This window comes from Scyliorhinus torazame, chromosome 2 (assembly GCF_047496885.1).
Source record: "Scyliorhinus torazame isolate Kashiwa2021f chromosome 2, sScyTor2.1, whole genome shotgun sequence".
Classification (NCBI taxonomy): domain Eukaryota; kingdom Metazoa; phylum Chordata; class Chondrichthyes; order Carcharhiniformes; family Scyliorhinidae; genus Scyliorhinus; species Scyliorhinus torazame.
In genome coordinates this window covers 95,265,547-95,279,369 of record NC_092708.1, presented here as the reverse complement: position 1 = coordinate 95,279,369, position 13,823 = coordinate 95,265,547, and the positions used below count along the sequence as shown (strand labels likewise).

At 46.4% G+C, this 13,823-nt stretch overlaps 1 protein-coding gene across 1 annotated transcript in view; it reads right to left on the bottom strand.

Annotated features, from left to right (window-relative positions):
- Positions 1-13,823, bottom strand: part of LOC140389787 (adenylate cyclase type 10-like) — a 452,930-nt gene that overhangs the window by 138,513 nt on the left and 300,594 nt on the right. Inside the window, exons 27-28 of the mRNA XM_072474312.1 lie at positions 11,118-11,322; positions 10,913-11,009 (exon numbers count right to left, since the gene is read on the bottom strand). Of these exons, the coding sequence (XP_072330413.1) occupies positions 10,913-11,009; positions 11,118-11,322 (302 nt within the window). The remainder of the gene's footprint in view (positions 1-10,912; positions 11,010-11,117; positions 11,323-13,823) is intronic.

The following is a 13,823-nucleotide window of genomic DNA, read 5'->3' as shown; positions in this document are numbered from 1 at the left end:
GCAGATGGGCAGACTCTCACAAGCTTTTATCCAATGACTTCCTCATGCTGAAATAATCCTTCCGCAGATGAAAGGCCTGTGTGATGGTCTAGATTTGTGGTGAGGTTTGGTGTCCATGACCTAAATTACATTAGCATGACTTCATCATTACATTGAGAGGTGGAGACAACCAATACGCTGTCATCCTCTCTGAGAGAAGATTGAGGGTGAGCCGACGTAGTCCTTCCAGCCTAAATGTGGAGGTGGGCTGTGCATGCTGTAATGAAATGAGAGTGGAGAGGCACTTAAAGGCTGCATAACGTAACTTTTAATACATGAAATGGTGCTAACATCAATGGTCAATATCTAATCATGCCTAAACTCGCCTGTGCCCATGCTGTGATTATAGTTTATTTGCCTTTCTTACCCTCTTGCTAGGTCTAGGTTTTTCCCAAAGATCCACAGCTGAGGATGAAGTGGCCTGCTTTTTGTCACATTTTTGTCACTATTAGTGTGGCGTGAAACCCATGAAAAATTATTCTTTTTAAGTGGGTTTGGATACAGCTACTTTTCCCATCGACTATGCCAATGGGATTCTTTTCAGTTTTCTCGCTGAAACCGACACTTTGAAAAAGATCTGAAAATTCCTACCCCTAGCTCAATAGACTATTTATTTTTTTGCTTAGAGATGTGGATGAACAGAGTCACAGGACTGCAAATTAACCTTTATCAAATGAGTAAAACATTTATTAAACATGAAAAGATTGACTGTAATACACTACTCCTTCACCCCACATATATCTTCACAGATTCACACACATTTTTGAGGATAACATACAAAATATATCTTATTCTATAATGTTCTCAGTGAGTCTATGTAAACCAGCAGGCCAACTGTGCCAGATACCACTCAATACAACTCCTGTGGATTTATCATCAAATCCGCCAGACGCTTATCACACTGTGAGCCAACTGGTCTCACTGGAATCTGACTTTCAGCTGAGTGTTACCAAACTCCACTCTAAAATAAAACGCCTGAGAATCTTCTCCCAAAGCAACACCTTCTCTTGGGTGCCTTCACCATGGATCCACTTCCAGGATTTTAATCTCTACTTTCAGCATTTCTCTGCTTGGATTGCCAAGTGCATTCAAGCTTCCATGCAATCTCTCAGGTACCCAGCCATGCCAACAGAACATCACTGCTGCACAGACTGTATTAAGGTATCAACAACTTTAGCATTAAATCTGATATCTGGCTTCTCACTAGCTAAGTTCAGATCTATTTTAACTTGGAGCCTTTCTCTCCCCCTTTCTTTAACCTCAGTAAACAGTACCTTGTTCAGATGCCAGTTCTTTGTCCCTTTGACTTCAGTCTCCTGGGAATTTTTTTTTCATTTCTTATTTTCCTAAAACTATCTGTTCTTTAGATTCTGCAATTTGCTTTCTGCCCCTCACTCCATTGCCCTGCCTCTCTGTTAATAGATTTTGTGAGAGCTGCTTTCTTCTCAGATACCTGGTTCCATACTGAACCACAAGTGCTTATGTTTTTCAGTGTGGGCCCCTGGTTGCTAAGCAACAGTCCAGTTTTTCTTTAAACCCTGTTTGTTTTCATATCATAATCCTTTAATTACAATGCAGGCACAGTTTGAAGTGAAACCAAAACCCACAGGTATGCAGGCACCTTTGTTTAACATGAAGCTAACTAAAGTTTTAACCCTTCTCACACAGAAACACAAAATTAAACTTACATAAAGCTATACCTTCTTTCTGATACCCACAAATACAAATATAGATTACTTAAAACTAGCCCTGTTTCCTGACATACTTTCACTTAATTCTGATTATTTCCCAGAAATGGTTGGACTTCCAATCCCTACCTGCAATCAGAGCTCTCAGAAATAGCTCTGGCATTGCCTATATATGCTATTCTTGTGCTTTCTTTAGGTGCTGCTGAGGTACAGAATCTCTGGAAGTGGTTAACGTCTTGAACAAAGAATCCTGGAATGGGGTGACCCTTGTCTGCTGACAGCTTGCTCTTTGGCAGATTGATGTTTCCTTCACTGTCCCACTGTTATAGTGATATGAAGCGTTGGCTAGAAATCTGGCATGTGCTGTGGTCCTCTGAATCCTGAGTGGCTTGGTAGTCATTACTCTCTTCATCATTATAATCATCTTTCTCCTCCCATGTTGCCTCTTGCTATGATGCCAAAATATGGGAGCTGGTATATGAGTGAGCATCAGCTCCTTGGGGTTAAGGGTGTGAACGGTGGAGTCTGAATAGTGCTGCAAAGGGACGCCAAGATGACAGAGTAATACCCAGTCGGTAACCTGATGTCAAATAGATGTTACCAATTTATCCATTTCCTGCAGCAAGAGGTGAAGGCTCCCCACATGCATTATGGCTCTCTCCATAAAAAGGTGAGGTACTCAGGCTAATTTCAATATTCATATAATTGTCGGTCTCCAAGTGGGATATCTGGAAGTGCGATAAATTGGCAGAAAGTTTGTAGAAAGGCTTTTCAATCAATTTTCGACCTTCAGCGACCTCAAGTTCACCCAAACTTAGACCATAAGACACAGGAGCAGAATTACCAGAACTTGAGCAGAATAGAGCAAAACAACCAGTCTCTCATGCCTGATCCAAACTTGCATTGCAACTTAGCGCAACTGTTGAAAATCTTTTTATCGCTTTCTGGGAAGTTAAGCTGATTAATACTGTAAAACCTTAGTGTGAGTTTGCTGCTGTTTGCTTTTCCATTGACTGGTCATAAACCTGTTCAGCAATTTCAGTGCAGTGTTAATATTAATGGCTTGTGAATTTGTGTCGATCAGCATGATCTATATGTAACTTTAATGACAACCAATGGTGTGTGTGCATATCTGTGTGTGTATGAGTAGGAGAGTGTGTGCGTGTGTGTATGTAAGAGGGAGGGTGTGTGCATGTTTGTGTGTGTAGGGGAAGAGTGTGTGTGTAGGTGGGAGTGTGTGTCTGTATGTAGGAGGGGATGTGTGTGCGTGCCTATATGTGGGAGTGTGTGTGTGTGTGTGTGTCTATGTGTGCGCGTGTCTGTTTGTGTGTAGGCGGGACTGTGCGTGTCTATATGAAGGAGGGAGTGTGTGTGTGTGTGTGTGCAGGAGGGAGTGTGTGTGCGTGTCTGTTTGAAGGAGGGAGTGTGTGTGCATGTTTGTATGAAAGAGGGAGCGTGTGTGTGCATGTCTTGTATGTGCAGGAGGGAGTGTGTGTGAGTGTCTGTTTGTATGTAGAAGGGTGTGTGTGTGTATAGGAGGGAGTGTGTGTGTGTGTGTGTGTGTGGAAGGGAGTGTGTTTGTGTTACTCTGTTGTTACAGGAAGATCTTGGACTAATGGTGGTTTTAATCTTTTGATAACTAAGTTTCAAGATAATCCTTTTCCAAGCATTATTCCTGATGTTCTGTCTGAGCTATCAGGCCTTGTATTCTTTTGATCATATGTGCAGGATTGGAAAGGAGTTGCTGATGAACCTGTATGTACTACTATCTTGGAAGAATGGTATTTTGGATGCCCAATTCTATCATACTACGAGTAATATTGTCTCTGTGAAACCATTGAACTATAGGAAAACAGATCTCACAATACTAATAGGGTTATTGAATCCTATTGAGGTGCATCGATGTAACTACTTTTAAAGGCTGGAAGGAAAAGCCCTCTTGGATCTCGCACCTCAGCTTCCCATTGTGACAATATTAACATCTATGCATAAAATTGCTCTTAATTTTGCAAAAATCTACTTTACTCGTAAAACATCTGACAGACATTACAAACATTTCAAAATGCCCATCACACAAAGTGCAATGATAATCAGGTTCTTTACATACATCGGCCGGGATTCTCCCCCACCCGGCATGGCGGGGGGTCCCGGCGGGATGGAGTGGCGGGAACCACTCCGGCGTCGGGCCGCCCCAAAGGTGCGGAGAATCCGCACCTTTAGGGGCTAAGCCCTCACCTTGAGGGGCTAGGCCTGCGCCACAGTGGTTGGCGCGCCGTCAGCCGGCGGGGAAAGCATTTGGCGCCACGCCAGCCGGGGCCAAAAGGACTTCGCCGGCCGGCGGATGTCTGCGCATGCGCGGGAGCGTCAACGGTTGCTGACATCATCCCCGCGCATGCGCAAGGGGGGGTGTCTCTTATGCGTCGGCCATCGCGCAGGCTGTGGTCGAGGCGGAGGGAAAAGAGTGCCCCCACGGCACAGGCCCGCCCGCGGATCGGTGGGCCCCGATCGCGGGACAGGCCACCGTGGGGGCACCCCCTGGGGCCAGATCACCCCACGCCCCCCCAGGACACCGGAGCCCGCCCACCCACACCGCCTAGTCCTGCCGGTAAGAGAGGTGGTTTGATTCTCGCCGGCGGGACTGGCATGACAGCAGCGGGACTTCGGCCCATCACGGGCCGGAGAATCGCCGGGGGGGGGGTCCCGCCGACCGGCGCAGTGCGATTCCCGCCCCAGCTGAATATCCGGTGCCGGAGAATTCAGCAACCGGCGGGGGCGGGATTCACACCAGCCCCCGGCGATTCTCCGACCCGGCGGGTGGTCGGAGAACACCGCCCATCATGTTCCACTTTAAGGTGCTTCAATAGCCAACATAATGTTACAGGCACTTAAAAATGGTCATTACAAATGGTGCAAGGGTATTTAAATTGTCTGCATACATCACGTTGCACTCTGAGGTACTTCAATACAATTGTGACACATGTAATGATAGTCACCATATACATTCAATGTAAATCATACAGCCCGGAGGGTTCTATACAATACCCAGCCCCTCAATTCACTATGATTGATACGTCTTAGACAGCGATCTTCCCCCATTGCACCTCTGTGTTGGCTTCCCCAAACTTTAGTGCATCCCTCAGCATGTAGTCCTGGGCTTTAGAATGTGCCAATCTGCAACACTCAGTCGGAGACAACTTTTTGCTCTGGAACACCAACAAGTTTCGGGCAGACTAAAGAGCGTCGTTTCACTGAATTCATAATCCTCCAGCAACAGCTGATGTTTGTCTCAGTGTGAGTCCCTGGGAACAGACTGGAGAGAACAGAGAACAGAGAACATAGAACATTACAACGCAGTACAGGCCCTTTGGCCCTCGATGTTGCGCCGACCTGTGAAACCACTCTAAAGCCCATCTACACTATTCTCTTATCGTCCATATGTCTATCCAATGACCATTTGAATGCCCTTAGTGTTGGCGAGTCCACTACTGTTGCAGGCAGGGCATTCCACGCCCTTACTACTCTCTGAGCAAAGAACCTACATCTGACATCTGTCTTATATCTATCTCCCCTCAATTTAAAGCGATGTCCCCTTGTGCTAGACATCAGCATCCGAGGAAAAGGGATCTCACTGTCCACCCGATCCAATCATTCGATCATCTTGTATGCCTCAATTAAGTCACCTCTTAACCTTCTTCTCTCGAACAAAAACAGCCTCATGTCCCTTAGCCTTTCCTCATAAGATCTTCCCTCCATACCAGGCAACATTCTGGTAAATCTCCTCTGCACCCTTTCCAATGCTTCCACATACTTCCTGTAATGCGGCGACCAGAATTGCACGCAATACTCCAAATGCGGCCGCACCAGAGTTTTGCACAGCTGCAACATGACCTCATGGCTCCGAAACTCAATCCTTCTACCAATAAAAGCTAACATACCGTACGCCTTCTTAACAACCCTCTCAACCTGGGTGGCAACTTTCAGGGATCTATGTACATGGACACCGAGATCTCTCTTCTCATCCACACTGCCAAGAATCTTACCATTAGCCCAGTACTCTGTCTTCCTGTTCTTCCTTCCAAAATGAATCACCTCACACTTTTCTGCATTAAACTCCATTTGCCACCTCTCAGCCCAGCACTGCAGCTTATCTATGTCCCTCTGTAACTTGTAACATCCTTCCGCACTGTCCACAACTCCACCGACTTTAGTGTCATCTGCAAATTTACTCATCCATCCTTCTACGCCCTCCTCCAGGTCATTTATAAAAATGATAAACAGCAGTGGCACCAAAACAGATCCTTGTGGTACACCACTAGTAACTGGACTCCTGTCTGAACACTCCCCATCAACCACCACCCTTTGTCTTCTTCCAGCTAGCCAATTTCTGATCCAAACTGCTAAATCTCCCTGAATCCCATGCCTCCCTATTTTCTGCAGTAGCCTACCGTGGGGAACCTTATCAAATGCTTTACTGAAATCCATATACACCACATCAACTACTTTACCCTCATCTACCTGTTTGGTCACCTTCTCAAAGAACTCAATAAGGTTTGTGAGGCAAAACTGTGTTGACTATCTCTAATCAAATTATTCCTTTCCAGATGATTATACACCCTATCTCTTATAAACCTTTCCAAGATTTTGCCCACAACAGAAGTAAGGCTCACTGGTCTATAGTTACCGGGGCTGTCTCTACTCCCCTTCTTGAACAAGGGGACAACATTTGCTATCCTCCAGTCTCCTGGCACTATTCCTGTAGACAAAGATGACTTAAAGATCAAAGCCAAAGGCTCAGCAATCTCCTCCCTAGCTTCTCAGAGAATCCTAGGATAAATCCCATCCGGCCCAGGGGACTTATCTATTTTCACACATTCCAGAATTGCTAACACCTCCTCCTTATGAACCTCAAGCCCTTCTAATCTAGTAGCCTGAATCTCAGTATTATCCTCAACAACATTGTCTTTTTCCTGTGGGAATACTGACGAAATATATTCATTTAGCACCTCACCTATCTCCCCGGACTCCAAGCACTACTTCCCACTACTGTCCTTGACTGGCCTTACTCTTAGCCTAGTCATTCTTTTATTCCTGACATATCTATAGAAAGCTTTAGGCTTATCCTTGATCCTACCTGCCAACGACTTCTCATGTCCTCTCCTGGCTCTTCTTAGCTCTCTCTTTAGGTCCTTCCTAGCTAACTTGGAACTCTCGAGCGTCCTAACTGAACCTTCAAGTCTCATCTTTACATAAGCCTCCTTCTTCCTCTTGACAAGTGTTTTGACTGCTTTAGTAAACCACGGTTCCCTTGCTCGACCACTTCCTCCCTGCCTGACAGGTACATACTTATCAAGGACACGCAGTAGCTGTTCCTTGAACAAGCTCCACATTTCCATTGTGCCCATCCCCTGCAGTTTTCCTCTCCATCCGATGCATCCTAAGTCTTGCCTCATCGCATCATAATTGCCTTTCCTCCAGATATAACTGTTGCCCTGCGGTATATACCTATTCCTTTCCATCACTAAAGTAAACGTAATTGAATTGTGGTCACTATCACCAAAATGCTCACCTACCTCCAAATCTAACACCTGTCCTGGTTCATTACCCAGTATCAAATCCAATATGGCCTTGCCTCTCGTTGGCCTATCTACATAAGAACAAGAACAAAGAACAAAGAACAATGTACAGCACAGGAACAGGCCCTTCGGTCCTCCAAGCCCGTGCCGACCATGCTGCCCGACTAAACTACAATCTTCTACACTTCCTGGGTCCGTATCCCTCTATTCCCATCCTATTCATGTATTTGTCAAGATGCCCCTTAAATGTCACTATCGTCCCTGCTTTCACCACCTCCTCCGGTAGCGAGTTCCAGGCACCCATTACCCTCTGCGTAAAAAACTTGCCTCGTACATCTACTCTAAACCTTGCCCCTCTCACCTTAAACCTATGCCCCCTAGTAATTGACCCCTCTACCCTGGGGAAAAGCCTCTGACTATCCACTCTGTCTATGCCCCTCATAATTTTGTAGACCTCGATCAGGTCTCCCCTCAACCTCCTTCGTTCCAGTGAGAACAAACTGAGTTTATTCAACCGCTCCTCATAGCTAATGCCCTCCATACCAGGCAACATTCTGGTAAATCTCTTCTGCACCCTCTCTAAAGCCTCCATACTGCATCAAGAACCCCTCCTGCACACATTGGACAAAAACGGATCCATCTAAAGTACTCGAACTGTAGCGTTTCCAGTCAATATTTGGAAAGTTAAAGTCCCCATAACAGCTACCCTATTACTTTCGCTCCTATCCAGAATCATCTTTGCAATCCTTTCTTCTACATCTCTGGAACTTTTCGGAGGCCTATAGAAAACCCCTAACAAGGCGACCTCTCCTTTCCTGTTTCTAACCTCAGCCCATACTACCTTAGTAGACGAGTCCTCATCAAATGTCCTTTCTGCCACCGTAATACTGTCCTTGACTAACAATGCCACCCCTCCCCCTCTTTTACCACCTTCCCTGAGCTTACTGAAATATCTAAACCCCAGCACCTACAACAGCCATTCCTGTCCCTGCTCTATCCATGTCTCTGAAATGGCCACAACATCGAAGTCCCAGGTACCAACCCATGCCGCAAGTTCACCCACCTTATTCCGGATGCTCCTGGCATTGAAGAAGACACATTTTAAACCACCTTCCTGCCTGCCGGTACACTCCTGCAACTTTGAAACCTTACTCATGACCTCACTACTCTCAACCTCCTGTATACTGGAGCTACAATTCAGGTTCCCAAGCCCCTGCTGAACTAGTTTCAACCCTCCCGAAGAGCATTAGCAAATTCCCCCCACCAGGTTATTGGTACCCCTCTGGTCCATGTGTAGACCATCCCGTTTGTAGAGGTCCCACCGACCCCAGAATGAGCCCCAATTATCCAGAAATCTGAAACCCTCCCTCCTGCACCATCCCTGTAGCCACGTGTTCAACTCCTCTCTCTCCCTATTCCTCATCTCGCTATCACGTGGCACGGGTAACAACCCAGAGATAATAACTCTATTTGTCCTCGATCTAAGTTTCCACCCTAGCTCCCTGAATTCCTGCCTTACATCCCTATCCCTTTTCCTACCTATGTTGTTGGTACCTATGTGGACCACGACTTTGGTCTGCTCCCCCTCCCCCTTAAGGATCCTGAAAACACGATCCGAGACATCGCGCACCCTGGCACCTGGGAGGCAACACACCAACTGTGTGTTTCTCTCGTTCCCACAGAATCTCCAATCTATCCCCCTAACTATGGAGTCTCCAGTGCCTAATGCTCTACTCCTCTCCCCCTTCCCTTCTGAGCAACAGGGACAGACTCTGTGCCAGAGACCTGTACCCCATGGTGACCCCTGGTAAGTCATCCCCCCCAACAGTATCCAAAGCGGTATACTTGTTACTAAGGGGAACGACCACAGGGCATCCCTGTACTGACTGCTTCCTCCCAGCCCCTCTCACCGTCACCCATCTATCTTTATTCTTCGGAGTAACTACATCCCTGAAGCTTTTATCTGTGACCACCTCTGCCTCCCGAATGATCCGACGTTCATCCAGCTCCAGCTCCAGTTCCCTAACGCGGTTTCTGAGGAGCTGGAGATGGGTGCACTTCCCACAGATGAAATCAGCAGGGACACTGACGGTGTCCCTCACCTCAAACATTCTGCAGGAGGAACATTGCACTACCTTCCCTGCCATCCCCTCTGGATAAAAAAAGAAAAAAAAAAGAAGAGCTTACCTGATATTCCCTTCCCTTCTCAGCAAGCACTCACTCAGCAACCTCTGCACCCTGCACGATAACACCTGAGGGAAAAGAAAAACTACTTACCAGTCACCAGCCAATCCCTTACCTGCAGGCTGTGACATCATGTTTCAACTTCTTTCGACTTCTACCTGCCCTCGAGCCTTCCTCTTGATCTTCACAGCGGTTATTTTTTTTTTGGTTAGAGGAGGGGGTAGGGAGGGAAATACTGAAGAAGTGTTTCGGGTTTCAGTGTCACTTGACAACAGCTCCTCCACAACGGAGGTATGCAAATTTCCCCTGCAAAAACCAATCAGCAGCTCCGCTCTACTGCCCTCTGCTGGATGAGCTGTGTCACAGAGCTGCTCAGGCTGAATCTCGACAAAATCTCACCACCTCATCCCTCTCCAGACTTTCTTTGCAAAGGGACATTCCATGAGAAGGTGGACAATGGTCTTTTCCCCACCACAGTCACCTCGATGGCAACATGCAGAGGCGGTGAGACTCTGAACATGTAGGAAGGATCTGATGGGGAGGGTCTTTCTCACCACCTGCCAAGCTAAGGCTTGGTGCTTGTTTGAAACTTCTGGTGATGAGGCATTCTGACAAATGACCTTGACAGTCTTCTCAAAGAACCATCCGACTGGATACACCGTCTCCTTTTCCAATGGGGTCTCTAGGACATTACATGCAGACCACTGTCTGAAGGACTTGTGATCAAAGGTATTTCTCTGCATATATTTTTCCACGCGTGACAGGCGGTAGAGCACAGTCCAACTACTTGGGACGTTCCGCGGCAGCCTGGTCAAACCCTTAGCACTCTTATTGTGAGATTTGCTGCTACAAATGACCCTGGAGCTTGCAGATCTCTGAGGCAGTTCATTCTGCTGTCAAACCATATTTGGTCCTGGTGACCTAGTCACATTGGACCAGCAGCACAGTACTTCTTGATACTAAATAGTGGGCTTCCGATCAGTGGTGTTCCAGATGCTAAGAGTTTTCGATAAATACAATAATTAGATTGAATCCAGAAACTACTCCAGAGTCAGGCCAGTTTTCATTGGGCTGCTGCAATTTCCAAGCTACAAGGAAGAGGATCAAGACCGCAGAATTATGTACGTTACGTGTGACCACACATAATAATAACAACGACAATTACTTCTACCTATGGCGAGCTGATATTAATTTCTATGGGTCTTACACATTGTTCTCTATGTCATAAAAAAGCAGCATCGTCTTTCTCTTTCCTAACTACTTATGCTCTTGGAGTGAAATGAGAATTAGTTGTGAAAATAGTAGGATTTCAAATGTGCAATAGATATTTTATATTTCTGATTTGCTACAAAAGTGTTCAAGTATTTTAAATTTGATTATTCACCATCTCTTTGGGAGTAAAATATACTAACTTAATAATTAGCTTACCTGCCAGTAAGTAGCAAGGCTTTGGTCAGAAAAGGAATGATCCAAACGTCAATATTGGGTTTATTTATGAGTCCAGCAATTTTATGTGCCAGGCGTCCTTAAAGTCCAAATGAACATATTAGACTTGCAAAGAGTTTACATAAGAAAAAATGAAGCAATAGTTTTCTGTATTATTTACAGCGAGGATAACAATAATAGTGCTTACCGTACTCAATAGATTCGGCAAGTCGTCCACTACAAAGCTTCATTTCTGAAAGTGCACATACTAAATGACCAATCATTTGTAAACCCTCCTGATTCTTGTTAAGAGCAAGACACTTCCGTAGTGCTAACTTCTCCATTTTTGCACTCTTCTCTTTAAGACCAACAAAATGATAACAACGGAAAGAATCAATGTAGGCAGAAATTATCTATAGAGTACAAAAGAAAATCATCAGGAAAGTAAGCCAAGAATGCCGGCTTGGTTGTGCTTTCTTTTAGCCTAATTCACCTGAAATCAGCATAACCGGCACAGAGGATTATGTAATTTTGAACACAAATTATTGTACAGCCATCTGAGCTTCTGTGATATCTGGTGCTCGTTCACCAGAAGCAGACCGTGCACTCACCTAAGAATAATTAATCACCATTGAAGTTTTCCACTAATTGAGCTTGTTTACAGGTCTTTGAGGGGGTCCAAGCTGCCTCTTTTGGGTATAAGGACACTAACAGGAATTCTTTCAAAGTTTCTGAATGTTTTTTTTTTACTTAATAAAAAACAGGGGCTGGATTCTCTACCGGCGGAATGCTCCGTTTTGTCGGTTTCCCAACGGCGTGGGGCTGCCCCACAATGGGAAACCCCATTGACCAGCTGGCGTAACGGAGCATACCGCCAGCGTGCTGAAACAGAAATGTGGTGCGGCGGAGCAGAAAATGCAACCCCAGATTCCTTGAGTGCAATATAAGCAGCAAATGGTTATGTGTACTTTTAAAAATCATTTACAGTAACTTAACATTAGGTGAATCAGAGGTGGTGGGATTGTCGCTGTTTAAAAATACTTTGTGGCGAATCAATTTTCAGTTGGTTTTATCAAACTTCACAATTATCATTTTTAAAAATATGAAGTAAAACTTTGTTTGAAATTGCCATTAATCACCCTGGTTGATGGTTTCCGGCAGCGCTCGTGAGCGGAGCGGCCACATGTAGAAGAGGCTCCTGCCGGTGGATACTTTTTCTGACTTTTAGGGCCCAAGGGACGGGCGCCAAACCAAACCCGAGAAAAAACCCGCAGGAGTGTTGGGCAGCCGGAGCGGAGGCATCGAGCCTGGAGTGCGCTGCACTTGGAGCGGCAGGGGCGGATTCTAACACAAGGCAGTCGAGGCAGCAGGCCTGAATCCAGGAGCGAGGCAGCCGAAACGGTGGCAGAGGGTGAGGTTAAAGTGTGGAGCAGCAGGGCTGAAGGCAAAGTGTGCAGCAGCAGGAGCAGCGGGACAGGGTCTGGAACACGAGGCAGCCGAAGGCAGCATGTAAAGTGGTCGTCACACACTGGGTGGTTCCTGCTTGAGGCGTATATGGTTTTTTGGGGGGGAATTTTTAATGCCCGGTCCTGGGGTTAATTTATGAAGGACTGAGAACCGACAAAGGGCGAAAGGTGTCCAAAAATCAGAGGAAGGCAGCAGCGAGGAGGGGAGAGAATGACTGCTCGCCGTCGAGCATGAGGACCAGCCAGGGGGCTGACAAGAGGGTGGAGGCCAGGCCACTGGGTGGACCCGCACTGCTTACAGCAGAGAACATGGCTGAGGTGGTGTCTCTAAAGCTTGAAAAGCAGTTTGCAAAGCAAACAGAGGTGATGAGAAAGGAAATGGCAGTGGCACTGAAAGCGTTGGTCAAGCAGGCAATTGCCCCTGTGAAGGTAGCTGTTGCAAAGGCGTTGGCTGAGGTGAGGGAACAGAGTGAGAAGATGAAAGGAGTGGAGGAGGCCATGTCGCAGCACAACTGTAAGCTCACCTCGATGGGAGATGAGCTGCAGATGATGGTTGAGGCCAATAAGGGGCTGCGAGCAAAGCTGGAGGATATATAGAACCGCTCGAGATGACAACATTTAAGGATTGTGGGCCTGCCCGAGGGGGAGGAGGGCCCGAAGCCGTCAGAGTACTTTGCCAAGATTAGATTGGATTGGATTGGATTTGTTTAATGTCATGTGTATCGAGGTACAGTGAAAAGTATTTTTCTGCGAGCAGACAGTTATGTACATGGGAAGAAAATGGAATAAAAGAAAATACATAATAGGGCAACACTAAGTATACAATGTAACTACATAAGCACCGGCATCGGATGAAGCAAATGTGGTAAACCACTGTTGCACCTATATTAGGTGATGTAAGGTTGGACCTGTACTATAGGTTCGCCGGTAGTCCCTGCCTGCTGGTTCCGCACAGTAGGCGGAGTATAAAGCTGCGTGTCCTCCATTCAGCAGCCATTTCGCCAGCTGCTGTGGGAGGCCACACGTCTTAGAGCAATAAAGCCTCAGTTGTTTCCAACTCTAGCCTTTGTTCAATTGATCGTGCATCAATTTATTGCTCTAAGATTTTCTAAAAGATGGACCTCCGTATCAAGCCAGATCGTCTTCAGCTGGATCCGCAATCAAGCGACGCCAAAAAGGACTTTAATCACTGGCTAGCTTGCTTCAAGGCCTATATCAACTCAGCGACCACCCCTGTTCCGGAGGCTCAGAAGATACAGATCCTGTACTCAAGGTTGTACTCCACCATGTTTCCGCTGATCCAGGATGCCCCGAACTACGCCGACGCCATGGTGCTTCTCAAACAAAACTACGCACAGAAGACGAACACGCTCTTCGCCAGGTATGTACTCGGCACTCGCTCTCAACTCCATGGTGAGTCCATAAAAGACTTCTGGCGGGTCCAAATC